This window comes from Dromiciops gliroides, chromosome X, assembly GCF_019393635.1.
Source record: "Dromiciops gliroides isolate mDroGli1 chromosome X, mDroGli1.pri, whole genome shotgun sequence".
Classification (NCBI taxonomy): domain Eukaryota; kingdom Metazoa; phylum Chordata; class Mammalia; order Microbiotheria; family Microbiotheriidae; genus Dromiciops; species Dromiciops gliroides.
Window position 1 is genome coordinate 23,763,522 of NC_057867.1, and position 22,741 is coordinate 23,786,262.

General features: G+C 49.5%; 1 protein-coding gene across 8 annotated transcripts in view; it reads left to right on the forward strand.

Moving 5' to 3' along the window:
* The window catches only part of FRMPD3 (FERM and PDZ domain containing 3), a 118,586-nt gene extending 106,148 nt beyond the window's left edge, over positions 1–12,438 (forward strand). For 6 of the 8 annotated variants that reach the window (XM_043974776.1, XM_043974774.1, XM_043974777.1 and 3 more), the window contains 2 exons: positions 3,598–4,419; positions 7,608–12,438. In XM_043974776.1, coding sequence (XP_043830711.1) covers positions 3,598–4,419; positions 7,608–10,603 — 3,818 coding nt within the window. In that variant the 3' untranslated portion in view covers positions 10,604–12,438. The remainder of the gene's footprint in view (positions 1–3,597; positions 4,420–7,607) is intronic. The other 2 variants (XM_043974778.1, XM_043974779.1) reach the window with 2 other exon arrangements.
* The last annotated feature ends 10,303 nt before the right edge of the window (positions 12,439–22,741 follow it).

A 22,741-nucleotide genomic window follows, 5' to 3' on the forward strand; every position in this document is an offset into this window, starting at 1 on the left:
AATGTAACAACGGAGAGCACTTTGTTCCACAACTCTCTGATTACTAATATCGTGTGAGGCATAAAACACAGTCACATGCTCACCCAAATCGTTCCCCACCATCATAGAAGAAATCCCATGCAGAGTCCAAGTAAATAAAGGATTCCCTATGAGTGTTAAGGTCCTGCAGTTGCTCCTGTTTGGGGACGACATTGAGCTGATTGTACCAGGCCCTGGAACACTTCAGTGCCTCCTACCCATGATACATAATCACTCAAGAGAGTTTAGCTTAACTATCCAAACAGGGGAAACCAAGTGGATGAAGGATGCTCATTATCCAGGCTGTGGTATGCAATTGAATTGGCTACCTATAGGAGCTTGTCCACTGGTACGTAGAACTTGGACAGACGCTGCAAATGGACAAGGAGTTGGACCCAGAACTGAACAGGAAGGAGAGTGGAGTGGATTGCTTTGGGGAAACATCACAGCGCTTTGAATGACCCCCAACTTCTCCCTGAAACAAAGGCCTGTCTTTTTAGCACCCAATATTCTGGTGAGTTCCTATGGCTGTGAGTCATCAGGTGACATAGTCTCCAAGGAACTAAAGCTGAGGATAACCCCAAGGGCACATGGTGAAGGAGAGCAGGTCGTGGCACATTACAACAAGGACTTACCCAGGGGAAAGTAAAATAAAGAGAGTCATCAAGGACTCCTATGACTAGGAGAAGAGATGGGTTAGTCACATAGCAAGAGTGAAGGATAATCAGTGAGCAGACCATGTACTCAACTGGTGCCCATTCAATTTCAAGAGATGTAGAAGACAGCCATCAGCACCTTGGGTGGAGGCCCAGTGATAGATTTAGGGGAGGACATGTATGAGAGTCCCACAGAATAGACAGGCATGGAGGGAGGGATGGTCATCTGAATTGTTGGGAGGAATACCCCCATCAATGAGATTACAGATCCATTGGGGTTGGGGGAGGCACAAATGCCTTCGTATTTTTTCTGTTTTTCAAAGTAAGTAGCTTGCTTATAGATTCATAAAGTGTTAGAACTGCAGGGAACCTTAGAGATCATCTGGTACAAATTCATTTCTCTCTTGGGAAGTCTGGGAAGGTTTATTGGTGGAGATGGGATTGATGTGATTCCTGAAACAAATGGGTTTTTCCAAGTGTGGGCTGGGGGAGAAAAAGAACTTTCTAAGTCCAAAAAACAGCTTAGGAGGGGCTTTAGAAATGTAAATGGGAAGAACTGCAGCACAGTGCAGTGGGTAGGGCAGTGGACTGGGTTAGAATCCCACCTCAGACACTTACTAGCTGTATGACCTTGGACAAGTTACTTAACTTCTCTCTGATTCTCTTTCCTCACCTGTAAAATGAGGGTGCTGACATCTTAAGGTACCTTCCACCTCTAGACCTATGAGCCAATAAAGTAAATCATGATAAAATGGGCACAGGGCATCCCTTCTACAGAAGGCTCTCTGGAAGTCTTGGCCAGAGAACTTGGTCAGTCTTGTATAGCTATCTGCTGCCATCACTCCTGAGGTATGGCAAATTTGTCCAATCCCCCTGAACCCTGCACTTTAGGAGGCCCTGGCTGCTTTGACAACCAAGTAACCAAAGCTGATCAGGTGAGGCAGGGTGAGAGCACCTGAAGGGAGAAAGAGCCAAGACTCATTCATGTCAGTGAGTCACCACACCCACCACTCTGGCCACTATCAAGGTAACATAGGTGGGAGTAGTGAGGCTGGTCACCTAGCAATAATATCCCCCTCCTCCCTTTTCCTTATACTCCTCAGGCCACCCTTTTGTGACACCTTTTCCCCTTGGCTCAATCTTTCCTTTCTCATGACTACCATCTTTCATTTTGACCAGATTTCACCTGCATTCAAATGTTGGGGAAAGGAGAGAACAGCAGACACAACAAAATCCCATTTGCTTTTACCCACAGACCTCCCTCCTCCCTTCCTCTCTCTGCAGGCCCCTAACCATTTATACACACATAGAGACACAGCAGATAACCTTACTGCCTATTTTATGTCCTGAACTTCCTACCCCCATACCTCAAAACTTCTTGGCCCCAAAGGATGAGATGCCAAGGGTAAGCCCTCCCACCTAATCTTATTCATAATAACAGCTGATGTTATGTCAGGCAGATTTGTAAATATGCATAACTCCTATTTCTGTAATACTTTTGACAAAGCACATTCTTCACAATACTAGACATGTAAGTATTCCTCATTTTACAGATGACGAAACTGAGGCCCATGTTACTTGACCATGGTCATGTAGCTAGTAGGTATCAGAACTGAGATTTGACCCCTGAATCCAGAATTCTTACTAGTTCACTACCTACTTCTTTCTTTAAAGCCTTTGGTCATATCTCTTGCTGACTTCATCATCTCAGGCGTCATTATCATTTTTTCACATTGTATATTGGGTACAGTCCAGATATGGCTTAATCATTATTGCTAACAAGAATAACGCGCTACAGAAATGTTGGCAGAGCTGTTCCATTCCTCATCTCTTTGTTATCCTCTTTCTAGACTCATCTGCAAATGCTCTCGAATTTATCTGGCTTAGCTGGGTCTCATGTTCAATGCTCCCAAATCTTGTTTTCTCTTCAATTGCATCGTGCTATCTTTCAAACATAGTATTTTACATATGAGCTTGCACTCTAACCTTTGGCTACCATGTTATTCTGCCTAGAAAAAAAAAGATTAAATGCTCATCAAAGGGTGTCTGGGTGCTTAAAGTCTTAGTGGGACAACTGTTTAGCATCAGTTAAAATATTCAAGTAAATTATGTCATAAGTCAATGCCTTCACTTTTTTTCATTTCCCATTTTTCAAAATAAACAGCTTGCTTATAGATTCATAAAGTGTTACAGAGCCGGAAGGGGTGTTAGAGGTCACCTGCTACAACTCCTCTGTTTTTAAGATGAGGAAACTGAGGGTCAGAGTGGCTAATTGATTTGCCCAGGGTCACAAGCTAGTTAATGGAATGATTTGGAGCTACTCTAATCTCATACAGTATCTCCTCATATTTATCCATGTTTGATATCAACTTTGACACCTTAACCCAAGTGCAAATCTCACCAATTGTGGTTTGTTACTTGGAGCTCCTTAACAAGTCTTTATCTTTGAAAATATACATTCTTCCAGGGTGAGGGGTAACACAATATACTATTTCCACAGTGTGTTAATGACTGATCAGATAGCGTTGCTCTTGACTATAGGGACCCTAAATAGCATTCAAGCAATGGTTCTGTGGAGGTGGGGTAGGAAGGCTAAGGAAGGGGAGTGGAAGAGAACATTGCATACTTCACAAGTTCTTTAGGTATATCCATGTAGAAGAGTCCAGTTGTGCCTGCCTTTTCCTCATTTCAAGAGGCGACAGGCATAGCAGCAGTTCCTACGGATGGCCACCACCCAGGATTTCTGAACTCTGACACAGCTCACTTGCTTCAGTCAGAGGGCCCTCTCCTTTGGCACTCTTTTCAACCCATATATGGATGGCTCAGAGCAAGGTGCTGGTGATGCTAAGGGGACATAGAACAGCCTTGCTCAGCAGCAATCCAGGGTGCTTGGTCTGACCCTTCCATTCTTTTTCTGGTTTAGATTACATGCAAAATGCCCACCACCCTGTCTCTGGGGGCCACCTGGGGAAGAAGGAGAGTAGTTTTGTGGGCAGCATGGTCTCCAGCCCTGGGAAGCCGTGCTCGCAGGGCCCCCCAACTGCCAACTCAGAGCTTGTCAGTTTCTGCTACCTCCACATGCGGGAGCAGAGGAAGGAGAGGGAGAGCCAGACAGACATCAATGAGAATCTAATCTTCTCTGAGGAGACCAGACCCAGGACCAAGTCGGATCCAACATCCAAAAGCTCTGGCCAGGGTTATAGTGAGTCTGCCAACGACTACGACACCACCAGTCAGGTCCAGGTGCCCTGTCCCAGCAGAGCCCGGGCCTATACCATAGATAATACCCTTGGGGCTGAGGCTCTGAACTTCTACTGTGACTCCTGCAAAGCCAAGCTCAAGAACCAACTGGGCTCTCGGAAGAGCAGGAGGCCCGGGACCTCCTGTGACAATATGGTGGATCTCATGTCCCTCCCTCCCCCTGGAAGTGAGGAAGAAGAAGAGGAGGAAGATGAGAGCACTTCCCTGCTGCCTGCCATTGCCGCCCCACCCCCTGGTTTCCGGGACAACAGTTCCGATGAGGATGATCCCAAGCGTCGAGTGGCCCAGAGCCAGGAGCAAGGTCGACCTTTGTGTGGAATCTTATATGACGAGATCCCAGTGACCCTGATTGACAGCGTACAGACCCGGACTGTCCGAGACCATGCCCAGGAACTAGACGATGCCCTGGTGTCCACCCTGCAAGCCTTGGAAGCTCTGGCAGCAGCCGAGGACTGTCCGCATCCCCCACCCCCACAGACAGCAGGTAATAAACTGTCCCTCTCTCCCTCTCCCTTTCTCTCGACTTCTCTCCCTTTCTCTCTAGGCTTCATCTCATGTGGGACCACTGTTCCTTGGATTAAATCTAACCAGAGAGACTCCCCAACTGGGCATTTGTGCGATGCCTAGGGCCAGACAGCCCTGGGGATGGGCCAGAGGGTGGCCCAGGTGAGAAGCGGTGTTCCCGAGGCAGTGACTCCAGCTGGAGCTGTCCCTGGCTCATTCTTAGTCCCGTCCCCTAGAAATACCCCTGACAGTGATCTCGATAATAATAGCTAACATAGATTGTGCTCGAGGGTTTGCCTTTATAACAAGAGTTAAAATGTATATGGTGCTTTATGGTTCACTAAGCGCTTTATAGTTATTATCTCATTTGATCCTCACAACAATCCCGGGAGGTGGGTGCTCTTATTGTTGCCATTTTATAGATGAGGAAACTGAGGCAAACCAGAGGGCAAGTGACTAGTCCATGGTCACACAGCTAGTAAGTGTCTGTGGCCAGATTTGAACTCGGGTCTTCTTGACTCCGGGTCCTATACCACCTGACTACCTTGTTCGGTCCTCAGACCCAAGGAAATGGAGAAGTGGGGCCACCATGGGAGTGGAAGAGACAGGGAAATCACCAAATTGGCTGAGGGCAGGAGGAGTGAAGGGCCATGGGGGATTGGGGCTGAGGAATTTCCTCCCTCCCCAACAAATATTCATGTATGCACTCAAACCCATATGGAGAGCAGCATGGTATGGTCTTGGAGGTGAATTTGGAAGCAGAAGACCTGGGTTTACATCCAGGTCTGCTATGTATTAGCTGTTTCCTCCTCTATAAAATAAAGGGGTGGAACCCAATGACATCCAAGGTCCCTTCTAGCTCTAAATCTAGGATCCTGTGTATGACCTTGGGTGAGTCACTCCCTCTCTGTAAACCTCAGTTTCCTCCTCTGTAAAATGGGGTAGTTGAACTTGATAGCCTCCGAGGTCCCTTCTGTCTCAAGAAGGCTCTGACCTTTGTCTCCTGCACATATCCACTCCCGCTCATATACATACATTTTTATACAGGGAAAGAGTATAGCATGGTGGAAAGAACACTGAGTCTGGAGGCAGAAGATCTGGGTTTGAATATTTTATTTTTCGAGGCAATGAGGGTTAAGTGACTTGGACAAGTCCCTCCTCTGGGCCTCAGTTTCCTCATCTGTAAAATGCGGAGGTTGAACTAGATGAACTCTATAGTCACTTCCAACTCTAAATTCTATGAAATATGTACACAGACATATGCATGCATGTGTAGAAAAATGAGAGGAGAAAAACAATAGGAATGAGCAAAATGAAATGATGGGAGAAAAGGAACATGGAGACAAGGTACGGATTGGAGATGAAGGTGGGGGAGGAGGAGGGAGAGCAGGAATTAGGGGCAAACAGCAGAAGGCAGAAGAAGGGAGAAAATGTGGCAAGAGGGTGGCCAGAGAATGACCAGCATCTGTTATTCCATCTTCCCTTGGTCCTATCCCCTAGAAAGATCCCTCAATGTAACAGCAGCAGTAATCATCACTAACACAGACTACTTTAACGTCTGCCAAGCACTTTGCATACGTTATTTTGGTGGCTCCGAGGGAATCAAGACAGTTAACATCAGGCTAGGTAGAGACCACAGTGGGAACAGAAGGACTTCTGAAGGCCCCTCCCAGCTCCCCCTTTTTTCGGCTCCAAAGGGCCTCCACCACTGTGTCCCCAGGGCATGTCACCATCTCCACTTGGCTAGAGCTGACAGTGACTGAGTTTCAGGTACAAAGCCTCAGAGAGATGGCCTACGAGTAGTCAGCTAGCAGACCTGTCTCAAGGGGCCAGGTCTCCGGGCTGCAGCCCAGGGGAGTGGCCAAAGCTAAGCCTCAATGGTCTTCTTTGGCATAATTGCCAGAAAGATGCCCAGCTATTGAATCCTAAAGACTGTGTGAATTAGCATACTGTTTTGTATATAGCCAGCACTGTAGAAAATGTATTTCAAACTGCCAAAAAAATCCACTCCCCTCTCTGTTCCCACCCCCAGCTCCTGCTGCCTCCCTCCCATTTCCTGCTTTCCCCCACCCCCACCCCCACCCTTGCTGCTATTCCTTCATGGCTTCTAATTTACCCTTGTTCTCTTTTCTCCCAAGAAGACTTCGTACCATAGCATAATGGAAAGGTCAGTGGCCTGGGAGTCAGAGCCGGATTCAACACTAATACAGCATAAATCAACCCCCGACATTAGGCCAATGAGATAATAAGACTTAACTCTGGAAGGAATCTTAAAGGTTGAGGTTATCTCATCCAAAGCTCTCCTTTCGCAGGGAGGGTGCCGTTCAGGTGGACTTGTAGTCAGGGACCCCTGGGCTTGAATCCTGCCTCAGATACTCACTACTCATCACTTCTCTCAGTCTCAGTTTCCTTGTCTGTCAAATCAGAATGATAGTAGCAATTACCTTGCAAGAGTGTTGTGAGAAGCAAAGGAGAGAATAATAAACAAACCAGGACAACATAGATGTGAACTGTTATTATTACAGATGAGAAACCTGAGGGCCGGAAAAGGGAAGGGACTTGCCCAGTGTCACCCTGGAGGGAAATAGAAGAGCTGGGGGGAGGTGGGGAGCTAGGTGGCTCAGTGGATAAAGCACCGGCCCTGGATTCAGGAGGACCTGAGTTCAAATCCAACCTCAGACACTTGACACTTACTAGCTGTGTGACCCTGGACAAGTCACTTAACCCTCATTACCCTGCCAAAAAAAAAAAGAGCCGAGATGCAAACTTGGGTCTTCTGACTCCAAAGCCAATGCTCTTGCCAGTCCACGTGCTATATCCACACAATCCTTGGCCTCGAGGAGCTGCCCATTCCCTGGGGAAGGAGGAACCATCTTCAGCCAAGATAGTCCCTGACTGTCTAGTCCCAGCTCTTCCACTAACTAGCTATGTGACCTTGTATAAGTCACCTAACTTCCTTGGGCCTCAGTTTTCCCATCTGTAAAATGAGAAGATTGAACTACATGAACTCTCTGCTTCCCTCCAGCTCCAACGTTATATGGTTTTCTATTGGTTTTGCCCAACCTTGAAAAAGCTGTGGTTGGGCTCTGCCTGGATCAGCCCTACTTAACCCCTCTGGGTCCTTGCCAAAAGTAATGAGCTCTGCACTTCCCTCCCTTGTTTGTCCAGGTCTGATTGTGCTGGCTACCATCACCCCTGAGTCATCTCTGGACTCTGGCCACGAGACCAATTCATCCGAGTTGACAGACATGTCTGAGATGGTGTCCGCCATGAAACAACGTCAGAACACCACTTACTTCCTGGCCCAGCACATCAACAAGGAGAGCCTCATGGCCCGCAAGGACCTGCCTTTCCGGATCCCGAGCTGTGCCACCCAGGCTGTCCTTACGGCCCCGTACCCTCTGGGGCGCCAGGAGGCCGGCCCTGCAGCGGCAGCTCGCAAGGCAGCCCTCCCTGCCCAGGGCTCCGGCCCCGCAGGCGGCAGGAGAAGACTGGAGCCGGCCGAAGTGCAGACCCACCGCGAGCTCCCCACAACCCTGGCTGTGCACCCGGCACTGGCCTCGCAGCTCAGCAGTGAGCCGCGGAGCCAGGGCCCGATGCCCTGGGGAGCGGAAGGCGAGGAGCCGGAGCACCCCAAGGCTGCCCTGGAGACGTCTCTGAGGGCCACCCCCTCGGCTCTGAGTGGAGAGCAGGGCGCAGAGCTGAGGGAGAAGCTGCCCCAGGAAGTGAGGCTGAGTCCCCAGCTGATCTTAGACCCCAAGGGCAGTGTGACTCCAGCCATGCTGTCCGCCGCCTTGCCTCAAGCGGTGCATAACAAGGCCCTGGTCTCCCCAGGAGCAGCCCTGGACAGCACCCCTAGGGGAGAGAGGAAGCAGGGGCCCGGTGCGGGGAGCAGCGGCATCTGTAGGAATCTCAAGGCCAAGGGCAGCCCCAGTTCTGCTGAAGTTGCGTTCAGCTATCAGCAGCAGCAGCAGCAGCCGCCGCCACAGCCACAGCAGCAGCCACAGCAGCAGCAGCAGCAGCAACAACAACAACGGGGTAGGGGGCAGTTCAGCCCAGAGGCCTCCCCCAGAGCCAAGGCCCCTTCTAGGATCCAGGCCGATCCCTTGCGCCTCTCTCTCATAGAGGAGGACAAGCTCTCTGCTCAGGGCTTCCCCGCCAAAAACTACCTCCCAAGAAAGGTCCGGGAGCCCCTCGGGAAGCAGGTCAGTGGGGAGGTGGGGAGCAGGGGCGGGTCCGAGGGAGCCAGCTCAGCCTCTAGGAAGCAGGGCTTTGCCATGGGTCAAGGGGAGAGAGGGCAGATGGAAAGCAGTCGGCTGGAGGATAGTGGCCGAGGCCCCCGAGCTGGCCACCCTAGCCCCTTCCAGAGCTCCGGTGGGCAGCCCAGAGGCCCAAGCCCATTGGCGCTCTGGGCTAGTGGCCGGCAGGCAAACACAATGCCCTCCAGGAGACCCGACAAGGCCCCGGCTGGGGCTCACGCCGACCCTGACGGGCCAGCCAAGCCCAAGGCTTCGAAGGCGCCATTTCGCCTGAGGAACCTCTTCTCTGCCACCTTCCCATCCTTGATGAAGAAGGAGACTGACGAACGGCAGGCCCAACTACGGAAGGTAAAGCAGTATGAACTGGAATTCCTGGAAGAGCTCCTGAAGCCCCAGAGCAAGGGGGACCTCCCTGCCCCGGAGTACCTACATCCCTCGGGCCCCGGCCGCTGTGGCTGCCAGCTGCGGAGCAGCCCCGTCCAGCAGGTGCCCGGCATCTCCCGGGAGCAGCGCCGCAGCTGCGACTGTAAGCGGATCTGCCGAGGAGGGAGACCTCAAGCAGCCCAGCTCCCCGCTCCCGAGCTGCTCCGGGGCAGAGAGAGAAACAGAGCCCTCCCCCTTCCGAAGCGCCCAGAGGCCCCTTCGGCTTTGAGCTTCAGCAGCCCCACCAAGAGCTGCCGAGTTCGGTCCGCCAGCCTGGAATCCCGGGAGTGCCGATCAGAGCCTGAGAGTGGTGTGTCATGCTTGGCCACCTGTGCTTCTAGGGGGGAGTGCATGGCAGACCCGCACTATAGGAAGCTAATGCGCCGCTATAGCGTTAGGGAGCTGGACAAGAGTGAGCAGGCCTCTCTGACCTCTGACATCTCCCAGCACCAGCCCCTAGGGCAGCTGCCCAAGGAGGCAGATGCTGGCTTTCCCCAGAGTGTGGGTCCCAAGGGCAAGCCCCATGAGCTGATGTCCCTGGGGGACCCCTCTTATGTCCAAGTCACTCCCGAGGCCAAAGGCCCCAAAGCAACAGCCACATTTTCCCTTCCAGAAGAGGTGTATCCTGGCCCAGCTGATGTGGAGGATGGCGAAGGGGACAAGTGCTGCTCCATCCGCTACTGCTTCTATTACCGCAAGTGTGACATGGCCGACGACGGGAGCGACGGCAAGGACGAGCTCTCCTACTCAATCCCCATGCAGTTCCTGCCGGGCATGAAGCTGGACGACGAGGTGGTGCCCGTGGTGAGCCGCACCCTCCAGGTGTTGGACGCCACCACCTGCAGCGGCAGCAGCAGCCCCGCGGAAGACAAGCAGAGCCAAGAGATCGACCTGCGCATCTCCACCTTCGAGGGGAGCCTGGCTAAGATCAATGCCCTGCAGGGCCACGTCTATGCCCTGCCCGACGGCTTCCTGGCCGTGCAGCTGGACACCAACGAGCTGCTGGCAGTGCTGCGCCAGTGCGTGCTGAACCCCGAGGTCCGCGGCTCCAAGCCCCACACCTCCCAGCTCTCCCAGTACAAGCAGGAGCTGGCCCTCAAGTTCAAGGAGCTGCGGGCCTCCTGCCGCCGCGTGGCGGCCGTGGATAAGAGCCCCACGCACATGCTGGCCGCCATCACGGGCAGCTTCCAGGTGCTAAGCGGCCTCATCGAGACCTTCGTGAGGCTGGTGTACATCGTGCGCTCGGAGGCCCAACGGCAGGAGCTGCTGGTGAAGGTGGAAGAGGTGGTGAAGAACTACACCTTCCTGCTGCGAGCCGCGGAAGAGTCCACAGCTCGGACTCTGAACCAGCAGCAACATCTGGCAGCGGCGGCGGCGGCCGGGGCGGCGGCTGGGGGACCGGTGGCGGAGCGCCCCTCGACGACATCAGCGACTGTTATGAGCACATTCACGCGCTCCTTGAAGACCCTGATCAACAAGTAAACCTTCGTCCTCCTCCCCGCCCCCGCCCCTCCCACTTCCCACCTCCCACCTCCCACTCCCCACCCCCAGCCGAAGGACGATCAGTGGTCCTGGGAGCAGCCCAGCTGTCGGGAGTGCGATCCGTGTGAGTGTCTGCCGGGCCAGACAGAGTTGAGAGCCCTTTCGTGTCAGGGAAACAAGATGTAATTCCCACCTTAGGCAAGGCTTTTCCTGGATCCTCCAGGCAGCTGCTGCCCAGGTGCCCTCTTCCTCCTCGTCCAGCTCCCCCCACCCCCACTCCTCCCCCCCACCCCTTACCAGTGAGGTCACTTTTTGAGAGGTGATACCCATCTCACTTCCTGCCCTTTATTTAAGCCTAATGGGGCCTTATCCTATGGGAACGTGGGCTGGCTACTGACTTCCAGGCTCCCCACAAATAAGTGCCCCGCACCTCCCCCCCAACTGGGAACAACCCAGAGTCAAGGCGTTCTATAACTGCCATGGGGGATGGGAGCAGAGTGCCACCAAGCTGGGCACCGAGCAAGCTGGGCACCCACGCTATCATGTGGGGAGACCGATGGGAACCACCTCCCAAGGTCATTAAGTCTCGGTGCCCGATATAGCCAGACCACCCGGAAGCCCAACGGGTGGCGATCTGGCCCTTTGAGGGGTCCTTGGCTATTTGGTGCCTGCTTGCCCATGAGCCAGAAGCTGAGCTGCCGGCTAGCAGCCGGAGGGAGCCCTTCTGCCCTGGCCCCAGCAGGGGTGCCCAGCCCCCTGCCACAGGCCTGCATGCCGCCGGGTGGCCGGCCGGGCAGGGCAACTCCCAGGCCCTTAGTGAGCTAACAGCTATCAATCTACTCCCTTACTCTGGCCAAGGCACCTGGTTCAAATGTCTGAACCCTTGGAGCTCCCTTCTCAGTCCCCCCAGAAGGGCCCGCCACTACCGTTGGCTGAGATACCATCTCTCAACAGCTCCTTCAGACATAGTGCCCATAGGATTTAACCGGGAGGGGGGGACCCAGGGGAGGGTGGGGTGAATTTTTTTTTAAACTCCCGGGCGTTAGCATGAGAGCCCCTGAGGAACTGAGAGCCTTATCTGGTGCATCCCTGCACCTCCCTCTCTCCAGGAAAACCTGGAGCAGACTTGACACTGTTCCGAACCCTCCCCTCCAATATACATCCCGGATTCCCAGCCCCTTAGGAGTGGAACCCCAAAGTCCCCATGTCTCCCTACCACTGTAGGGATGAAACAGAGTGGCTTTATCCTCCTGCATAGATCAATTACTGTCCACCCATCCATTACCATCATCCACTTTTTTTTTTATGATTATTATAGAGGCCCACAGAAAATCTCCTCATCGTTTCATGACTTTTCTAGAATGTACACTGTGCTTTAAACCGATCCCCAATGCCCCAGTGCAATAAAATTCCCTGAGTGGTGAATATTTCTGGCAAAGGGCAAGAGGGCCGAATTCTCCAGAAGGAGACCCCCTTGCTCCTTAACCGACCCCCAAGACCAAGTAGCCAAATGGATCAGAGGGAGCTAGCCAACAGGGGCCAGATTTCCCCTGTGACCACACAAGGCGGGAGAGCTGCCGATTGTGGTCTCTGGTCTCTCCTCTTTCCCATATTTTCATAGCCACAAATTCCCATTGGAATCCTTCTTTCACACCGCCCCTGTTCTGTGCCTGTCGCATTCCAGGTTCTCCCTTCATCTGCCTCTCATCCTCATAAGGAACCATTTTTTATTGTCTGTATATAGTATATATACAAATAAGATATATACATTATATATGCAATGTGTCTTGTTTTACAAATAAGAAAGAGTAAATCTATTCATCTTAATATCCTAATTGGCCCTTGGTGTGACTTTTTTGGGAGGGGGAGGGGAATGTGAATGGAGCAGTTACTGGCTTGCTTATTGGTGGGAGCAGCTCCATCTTTCAGTTCCATGATTGCTGTCCCAGGTCCTTGCTCTCCACGGAATAATTCATTTGGAAGAGTATCCAGAAGGGAACAACTAGGATGATGATATGATGAGGGATCCACTGAATTCAATACAATACACATAATGAGACATCTACTATATCCCAGGCACAGGGGATACAATGAAGAAAAACAAGAAGCGTTACTTCTACTAGGGGAGATAAGACATAGATAAATAAAAGTACTAGTCATCACTAGCATAGATATAGTCCTTTAAGGTTTGCAAAGTGCTTTACATATGTTATCTCCTAAGAGCCTCACAGCCAGTGATTTGCCTGGGATCACATAGCTAGTAAACTTGGGAAGCAAGACTCAAACTCAGGTGTTCCTGACCTGATAGATCGGTGCTCTATCCACTCTGTAATGCAGAACAGGATGTAGCAAGTGCTTCCCAAAGCACAGTGGTGCAGCTCTCATGTTCAACAACTTTGTTCTGGTATCAAGCTTAAATCTGCCTCTTTGCCAAAAGCCAGATTGGGGAGATGAACAGCTGCCTAGGAAGATGGTGCCAGGGGACATGATTTTGATTTCTGGACCCAGAGCATCTGGTTCTATTTCAACATAGAAGGAAGTCTCCAAGTGGAATGACCCAGGCATCTGGTTTGTTGGGGGTTTTTTGGACATTTTTATATAAATGCCTTATATAAAGGCCCTGAGGGCATGAACACTGGAAGATAGAGTCAAGAGCCAAACATTGGGTCAGATCTAAAAAGATGAAACTGCACAGTGATGAACAAAGAGTAAAAAGATGCCAAGAGATCAGCAGAACTGAACACACATCAACCAAGTTTGACAGTCAGTATATGATATCCCATACCCATAGTCCCCCACACCTTTATGAGGAAGGGAAGGATAGAAAGTATTTTCAAAACACTTTTCCAGGCATGACCTTACTTAAGTCTCTCAGCAACCCTTGGAGTTAGGACAGGCAAGTATCATGACCCCTCTCCCCGACATTCGACAGATGAGATCAGAGAGGAGAGGTTACAGTCCCAGGCTTACCTGGCTCTCCAAGAACCTGGATCCAAGCCCAGGTTTCCTGATTCCTAGATCAGTGGACTGCAAGCTAGAGTCAACAGTGTGTTTACTTACTAGCTGTGTGACCCTGGGCAAGTCACTTAACCCCCATTGCCATACAAAAAAAAAAAAGAGTCAACAGTGTGATAGGGCAGCCGAAATGAAAAGAGGCAAGTCTTAGACAGCATTAAAGGAGGCCCAGTATCCAGGACCCAGGGTACTCATTCTGGTCTGCTCTGACCTAGATAGTCCAGGACTGTCTCCAGTTGTGGGTGCTACATTTGAAGAAGGGTATTGAGGGGGGCGGCTAGGTGGCACAGTGGATAAAGCACCGACCCTGGATTCAGGAGGACCTGAGTTCAAATCCGGCCTCAGACACTTGACACTTACCAGCTGTGTGACCCTGGGCAAGTCACTTAACCCCCATTGTCCCCCCCCAAAAACAAAACAAAACAAAACAAAAAAGCACTAGAAGAAGGGTATTGAGGATCTGAAGACATCCAGGGAAGACCAACCAGGATGGGGAGGGGACTTAAGTTCATTGCATCCCAGTATCGAGAATGCTCTGGAGTTATTCTCCTTACCCCCACTCTGGGTGTCCAGAGAGTGGCTACTACATCTTCTTTCAGGGTTCTAGGGGATTCTGAGGGGCTGGGGTAGTTTCTAGTAATGTAGTTTAGGAACCCATCACAGTGGACACCCCCTAGTTATTGTTTGATTTCAATCCACAAGACTGTTTAGAAATGAATACTAAGGGCAGCTAGGTGGCGCTTCAGTGGATAAAGCACCGGCCCTGCATTCAGGAGGACTTGAGTTCAAATCTGACCTCAGACATTTGACACTAGCTGTGTGACCCTGGGCAAGTCACTTAACCCTCATTGCCCTACAAAAAAAAAAGAAAAGAAAAGAAAAAGAAATTAATACTATGACAATATAACTAATGAATTATTTGCCTCTGGCCCCCCAAAAAGGTTTATGACATATTATCCCAGAATTCAGAAAAAAAGTGGGTTCAAAGCTTAAAGAACATATAGCAAAGGAGTAAGTCACAGTTAGAAACACTAGGTGGTGCTGTGGTAGATAGAGTTCCAGGCCTGGAGTCAGGAACTCATCTTTGTGAGTTCAAATCCATCCCGCTGACTAGCTGTGGGACCCGGGCAAGTCACTTTGCCCTATTTGCCTCAGTTTTTTCATCTGTAAAATGGGTTGGAGAAGGAAATGGCAAACCACTCCAGTATCCCTGCCAAGAAAACCCCCAAATAGGGTCACAGAGAGTTCACTGAACAACAACTCACATAGCTCTTGGAAGTACCCCTAAGGTGTGGAGTAACTTGTTTGCTGGGCTCCTAGTAGAGCTCTTTGTAATCTGCCTCTCGTCATCACATCCAGTCTATCTTCTAGCCCACTGCAGATACTGCTGTCCCAGGGATGCTGCAGGAACACCGATGAAAAGTCTAAATCCTTCAGTGCTCCAAAGTTCAAAAAGGAGGGGAGAAAGACACTGAGGCAGAAGCACTTTACTCCCACAGCCCAAGTCATTCTTTCTCAGAGGTTTAGTAAGAGGCTTCCACTGCTATGTTGTAAGATGCTTTAACCCTTGAGTTGTAAACCAGCTTTTTTTGGCATGGAGCAATGAGGGTTAAGTGACTTGCCCAAGGTCACACAGCTAGTGTCAAGTGTCTGATGCCGGATTTGAACTCAGGTCCTCCTGAATCCAGGGCTGGTGCCTTATCCACTGAGCCACATAGCTGCCCCCCCCCATGACTTTCAAAGCCCATGACTTTCAAAGACAACAAGAGTGATTGAGTACTTCTCACATTTAGTCTAAAGCCTATGATTGATTGACTGAGTCTGGGTCTCTTCACACTAAGTTCTGTACCTCCGGTTGATTGATTGGTCCTACCTGACAAAGGTATCAGGCCATAGCATCTTGTCACTTACTTTACGCTGTTAAATGGATTGACTCAACGCCTACCTTTCCACCCTCCTCCCAGCTTGAATATTTGCTGTCCTCAGCAAATCCACTGGAGTGTGTTTGGCCAAGGTCAAAGTTCCAAAGTCAGTATTGATTGGAGGGGGTGCCGTATGGCACCTTTGTGAATGCTGCCCTGGTACCTTGTGCTAAAGAGTCTGGGAAAGAAATAAAATAAGATAAAATTTAAAAAGGGGTCAGCTAGGTGGTGCAGTAGATATAGCACTGGCCCTGGATTCAGAAGGACCTGAGTTCAAATCTGACCTCAGACACTTTACACACTAGCTGTGTGACCCTGGGCAAGTCACTTAACCCCCATTGCCTCACCAAAAAAAAATAAAATAAAATAAGAGTCTGGGAAAGACTGTGGGCTTTACTAAGTTATCAAATCCAATCATTAACAATTTTCTATCCTCCAAATTCAGTAATTCAACTTAACAAACATAATTTTACAGAGTCCTAATTGGTCATAAAAAGAAAACCAGGGCAGCTAGGTGGCACAGTGGATAGAGCACCGGCCCTGGATTCAGGAGTACCTGAGTTCAAATCCGGCCTCAGACACTTAACAATTACTAGCTGTGTGACCCTGGGCAAGTCACAACCCCCAATTGCCTCACCAAAAAAAAAGAAAAGAAAAGAAAAAGAAAAAAGAAAACCAAGCCTCCCCTCTCTGAGGGTAACTTGGTCCCTTATAGGACAAGTCTGCCTACAAGAATTAGGGGCTTGTGGTTCACTGGAAATTACCCCTTCACCTTTAAGTGAGAAATTAAACCAACATGGGTTGGTATTTGTGTAGCAATACTTGCTTACTGTCAAGAGACGAGCTGGGGACCTTTGCCCTTTCTCTCTCCCACCAAAGGATCCCTCTACTCTAGGCTCAGCCAAAGACCAAGGGCTACAGCAAAACCAGTACTAGGTCAGGGGGAACTAGGACTCTCTTTCCTGTGGAGGGCCCCCTTTGCCCACATACACAGGCTCTGTTTAATCAGTGGCCGACTTTGAAAGAATGAGAATACCTGGGGCTTTCCCCAGAGGGATTAGGGAACTGAAGTTAATTGAAGGTAATTCCCATCCTTCAGGTGGGAAACCAAGTGGTCTCACCCTTTCTGTGAGAAACCAAACTGTGTGAAATTTCTTCCATGATTCCCTCCGTACGTAGGGCCATCCAACTGGGGTCTAGATCAAACACAAGCTGTCCCTTTCTATGCAGGGAAGACTAAAATGATTCCAGGTATCCCTGTAATATCAGCAATACCCCTGGACATCCAGGTAAGTTTCCTTTGGGTCTCTATAACAAAGGGCACTCTGGTGGATCTCTGCCCCAAAAAGGACAATCCAAGTGGAGTTTAGAACTCACTGCCATTGGAAAAGAAAATGAAAATACTCAGAAAAGCTCACAGAAGGTTGCTGGGACTCCTAGTACTTTAGATTTCTTACTTGTGGTTTCTAGGTCAGCAGGTAGGCCCTACGCACCTCCAGTCTGCCAACAAGAATTGATTAAGTGCCTGCAGTGCAAAGTGATAGGGAAAAAAAGAAAGGCAAAAGCCAGACCCTGTACTCAAGGATTACACATTCTAATGAGGGAGACAACGTGCATATGCCAAATATACGAGATACACACAGTGTAAATGGGAGCAACTCTACCACCAGCAGCTGGGGGATTGGCAAAGACCTCCTGCCAAAAGTGGGATTTCAGCTGATCTTAAGGAAGCCTGGGAAGCTGGAAAATGGAGGTTAGGAGGGAGGGCACAACAGGCATGGAGGACAGAGCCTGGGCCAAGACAGGGGGCCTGAGAGACGGAGTGATGTGTATGAGGAATGGCAAGGAGGCCAGTGGCACTGAATCACAGAGTGGATGAAGAAAGCAAAGCGTAAAACTGGAAAACTATGAAGAGGCCAGGTTATATAGGGTTTGAAAAGTCAAGCAGAGGATTTCTATTGGATCTCAGAAGTAATGGGAAGCTTAGGGGAGCACATGTGGAAAAGAGGGTGACTCAGATCCCAATTGTTAGACATTCCTTTCTCCCCTTTGTGGGGTTCTATAAGGGGGGGGCATCAATCGAGTTAACTCCCACCCTTCCATGAAAGCTGGATGAAGTTATTAAGGATGTGAAACCTACCTGGAGAAGAGAAGACTTGGTTGTCCAAGCAGTTGAAGGTCTGGCCTGGGAAAAAGATAGTCCCCCGAGGGCAGAGCTTGGAATAATGTGGTGGAAGGGGCAAAGGGGCAAATAGAGACTTGACATCAGGAAAAATGTCCTAAGCAAGGTGAAATGGGCTTACTCAGGGACTGGGGGGAATGGGGGGAGGTTCCTCAATAAAGTCTCTCTAGCAAAGGCGCCATGATCACTGGATATGTTGTAGAGGGGATTCTTGTTAGACAAGATGACCTCCAGAGAAACTTCCGGCTCGGCAGCTCCAACTTTGTGGCACCCAAGGCTGCTGTGGTCGGGCTGGGGCACTCCCAGAGTGCAGTGGGGGGCAGCTAGATGATGCAGTGGTTAAAGCACCGGCCCTGGATTCAGGAGTACCTGAGTTCAAATCCAACCTCAGACACTTGACACTTACTAGCTGTGTGACCCTGGGCAAGTCACTTAATCCCCACTGCCTGCAAAAAAAAAAAAAAAAAAAAGAGTGCAGTGGAACTATGAACTCTCTCAGAATGGACCCTTCGAACACCATTCCCACAGTGTGAGCCTGGGAAGGAGGAATGCCATCGATTCGCTATTGATTCACCATGAACTAGTGGTCTCTACATGTTTGAGAAACTATTCCCTGAGCAGGGAGTCCTTCCTATGGGCTACAATGCCTCCCCACCCCCACCCCCAGTAGCAGAGGTCACTCCTGGCTCTGTGTCTCCTGCTGTTCCCTCCCCTCATAGCATGCCCAACTGCCCCCCCCCCCCGAAAGTGATAACCATCTATGTATCAGTTAACTCTGCTGGACCCAAAGAACAATCTTTCCTGATTTAAGATCGCTAATGTATGGGGGGGGGCGGGGGTTCAGTGCAGAGAATGAGGTAGGGGGTGTGATTGAGCCCCTGGGCTAATCGAACCTTCCCAGCTTGGATTCAGGGCTCTGTGAGGAAATGACCCAATTCATTTGTGATAGACCAAAAAAGAAAATTCCCACGGATGCCTTGGGCAGAACTTTCACTTCCCGCTGCCAGTATTGGTGCCCCCAAGTGGTCATTCTCATCCTTTACATTTCTGGAATGTTTTCTTTCTAAATTTGTCTTGCTCTCTTTTCTTTTCTATCACCTTTATTTCCAATTATGTCCTTCCCTGTCCCCTACCCAGTGAGTGGTTTTTTAGAAAAAAGAGTAAAAAGATGCCAAGAGATAAGCAGAATTGAACACACATCAACCAAATCTGACAGTCAGTATCTGATAGCCCACACCCATAGTCCACCACCTTTATGAGGAAGGGAAAAATTAGAAAGAATTTTCAAAACACTTACAGGCATAACCTTATTTAATTCTCCCAGCAGCCCTTGGAGTTAGGACAGGCAGGTATCATGACCCCTTTCTCCCATTCCAGAGAGGGGAGGTTACAGTCCCAAGGGATACCTGGCTATCAGTGGCAGAGCCTGGATCCAAGGCCAGATTTCCTGATTCCTAGGTCAGTGTTCTTTCCACCATACCACACTGTCCCCTTTTATTTCACAGATGAAACAATACCATCCTATACTCCATCCTTGCAGGTAGGAGGCCATGTTTTAGGTGTGTAGTGGGATGATCCCCTCCATAAGGTTAAAGGGGAAAAGTGGCCTGGGAAGCAGCCGGGAGGGTCCAACAGAACTCATTCCAATGTCAGGTTCCTCTTTTCTTTGTCCCAGCCTCCTAGAAAGGAATGTTGAGTTGGGCTTCAGATGTCTCCCTCTAGAGGCAGAGATATAAATGAGCAGAGAATGAAGTGGGCAAGTCATGTATGAAGAGTGAGAAATAACAGGTGGCTAGTCTACAGGCTGCACTGATATTCCTAGAAGATTAAAACCTAAAGCCTAGGGGGCAGCTAGGTGGTGCAGTGGATAGAGCACCGGCCCTGGAGTCAGGAGTACCTGAGTTCAAATCCGGCCTCAGACACTTAACACTTACTAGCTGTGTGACCCTGGACAAGTCACTTAACCCCAATTGCCTCACTAAAAAAAAAAAAAAAAACCTAAAGCCTAGCTTCTTAAACTGTGGGGCACAACCCCATGTGGGGGGTATGAATAACTGAATGTGGGGGGTGCAAAAAATTTGACAACAGTAAAAGGTTATGTCTACCTATTTTATATACTTAGATACCCCAGGTCACATAAAAAATTCTTGGGTGAAAAGAGGAAAAAGTTTAAGAAGCCCTGGTCTAGAGGAAGCCCTCCAACATACTCAAGTCATGATTCTGCACTGGATTTGAAGGTGCAGGTCCTGGGTTTGAATCCTAGCTCTACTGCTTACTACTGTTTGACCCTAAGTAAGTCACTTTCCCTCTCTGAGTCTGTTTGGACAAGATGATGGCCCTTCCAGTTCCAGTACCTATCCTGTTGTGAGTTCCCATGGGCATGGGAAGGGCTGGTTGGCAGATTGGCATAGTGGAAAGGATACTGGACTTGGAGTCAGGAAGACCTGGGTTCAAATCCCACCTCCGACACTAGCTGTGCAACCTTGGACAAGTCACCTAACCTCTCAGCCTCAGTTTCCTCATCCACAAAATAGCCTATAAGGTCCTTTCCAGCTCTAAATCTATGAGCCTAAGTGCAGAACCCCTTGTTCATTTTTTGCAGTTCCAATAACCACCTCTCCCCCAAACCCTGGGCATGTCCGAATCTACCTATTATAGTTCTAATTACTCATGCAGAATTGCCAGCTTCCTGTGGGAAAACTAGCCTTTAGGAATGACCTCAATGGATGCATAATTGCATATATTAATATAATTGAGTCTTCTCTTTCTATTGTTCCCTGCCTCTGAAGTGTCTCCTTGTGTCTCTATGGGATTATCATGCCACACACGAAATAGATGGAGTTTCCCATTCTTATTTTCATTAGAGTCACAGAACCCCAGAGTTGGCAGGGGACTTGGAGAGCATCAATTCTACTCGCTTATCTCACAACAAATAGAAATGTAAGCCCAGAAAGGTACATAGCCAAGGTCACACCGTGAATTAGTAACTGCTCTGGTACTGGGACCCAAGTCTCCTAACTACTGCTCCACTGAGTCGTGTCTATAGTCAGGGGAGCTTCCACTTCCGAAATTCCTACCCTTGAGATATTTCATAATTGTATGCCATCAGTATGTGGCACCTAAGAAGCACTTATTAAATGCCTTTATTATTTATTATTATTTATTAGCAAATGTGTGAGGAAATGGGGATTGGTCTCCTCTCAATTATTATTGAATTATATATTATTATTTTTTATTATTATACTATTGAATTATATAATAGTCACCATTCAAATTACTCTCCTCCGGACCTGTTTGAGAAAAAAGGTCTCCTTCTCTTCCCCCCATTCCAGCAAGCAAAATCACATGGTTCAGGGAAACCCTGAGCTGGTTGCAATTAGGTCTACTCCTGAGCTGTGTCCGTATAAGGGAGGAATTGAAGAATTGTCACTGTATCACCTCCCCTGTTGACTAAGAAATACTGTGTTCCAATTAGCTAGTTTTTGTGCGTAGATTGTAAATTTTTTTGACAAGTTTAAAACATTTATTTAAAATACAATTTATAGGGGCAGCTAGGTGGTGCAGTGGATAGAGCACTGGTCCTGGAGTCAGGAGGACCTGAGTTCAAATCCAGCCTCAGACACTTAACACTTACTAGCTGTGTGACTCTGGGCAAGTCACTTAACCCCAATTGCCTCACTACAAAAATAAATAAAAATAAAATACAATTTATAAAATGCTTAATCTGCTGACTTGGGGACCCTTGGAGAGAGGGGTGGGAGTTCAGGGAGCTGCCCGGCTTTTCTGGCAGGACATCTCTCCCTCCCTCCCCTACTCTTCTCCCTTGAACACACCCAAGGTTGACCTTGGCTCACCTCAGGGGAAACACAACAACTAGAAACAAGGTTCCAAGAGGTCTCTCAAGCCTCTGGGTCAGGGATGACCAAGTGTGGCCCCACCTATCTGGTCTCAACAGAAAGGCTCCCCCAGAGAGGAGTGGGCTGGGCTTATGGGATGTTGCCTCCTGCCTGCAGGTGGGGAGCACCCTGATTGACTGGGCTGAGAGGGGCTGATCACCAGCCCCTGCACCCCCAGCTCCTTTGGTTAGCTAGGCTGATGTGGGAGAAGTGGCTCATTGGAAGCTGTTAAGCCAGGAGGTCACAGGCCTGACCCATGGGGTCAGAGGAGCTGGAGGAGAGAATGTTACTGTGGACAGGTAGCTAAAGGGACAGCAGCCTCATGTTATTGCCCTCCACCCCCATTCCGGATTTCCTAAGCCAAAGCCCACAATTCACTTTAAAACAAAACAAAACAAAAAAACCCCAGAAAAAACTGAACCAAAGGAAAGATGGGGACAACCACAGAAAGCCCAAGCCCTCCTCCCATCTCCCTGATCCCATCCCACAACTCACACATAATAGAGGTTTCCTATTTTCTTCTCTCACTTTTCCCACTCTGGGGGATCAAGGCAAAGCCTTGGTGCAGGAGCTACTGGGAGCCCAGACTGGGGCAGAGTCTCCCCTCAGAAAAGGAGGGCTAAGCTCCATGCCCTGGGTGGGGCTCTCACCACCCTCATTTGTGCATAGATTATGACCCATTAGTAATCTGACCAATGGTGAAGAAGGGGAGGGTCCATTTGCATTAGGGACTAGGGGATAAAAGGGGCCTGGGAGCCTCCATTTTTTGGTCACCCACCAGTTGGCCCATTCTCAAGAGAATGACAATAAATGAGCCTTTGACACATCACCAACACTGAGTTCCAGAAAATTATTACAGGAGTAATTTTCCTCACAAAGTGTTTATTCATTCATCCATTTATTCACTTTCATTCATGCCATCGGATGACCTATGGAGTCTTCCTCTCTACCCCCACTTCTGCCCTTGTATGAAGGGAATTCAAGCCAGGAGTCATCATGGATTTTTCACTCTCACTCCCCCCCCCCCCCATATATCCAATATGTTGCCAAGGCCTGTTGAATGCCTTTTTGTTTGTTTGTTTGTTTTTTGCAGGGCAATGAGGGTTAAATGACTTGCCCAGGG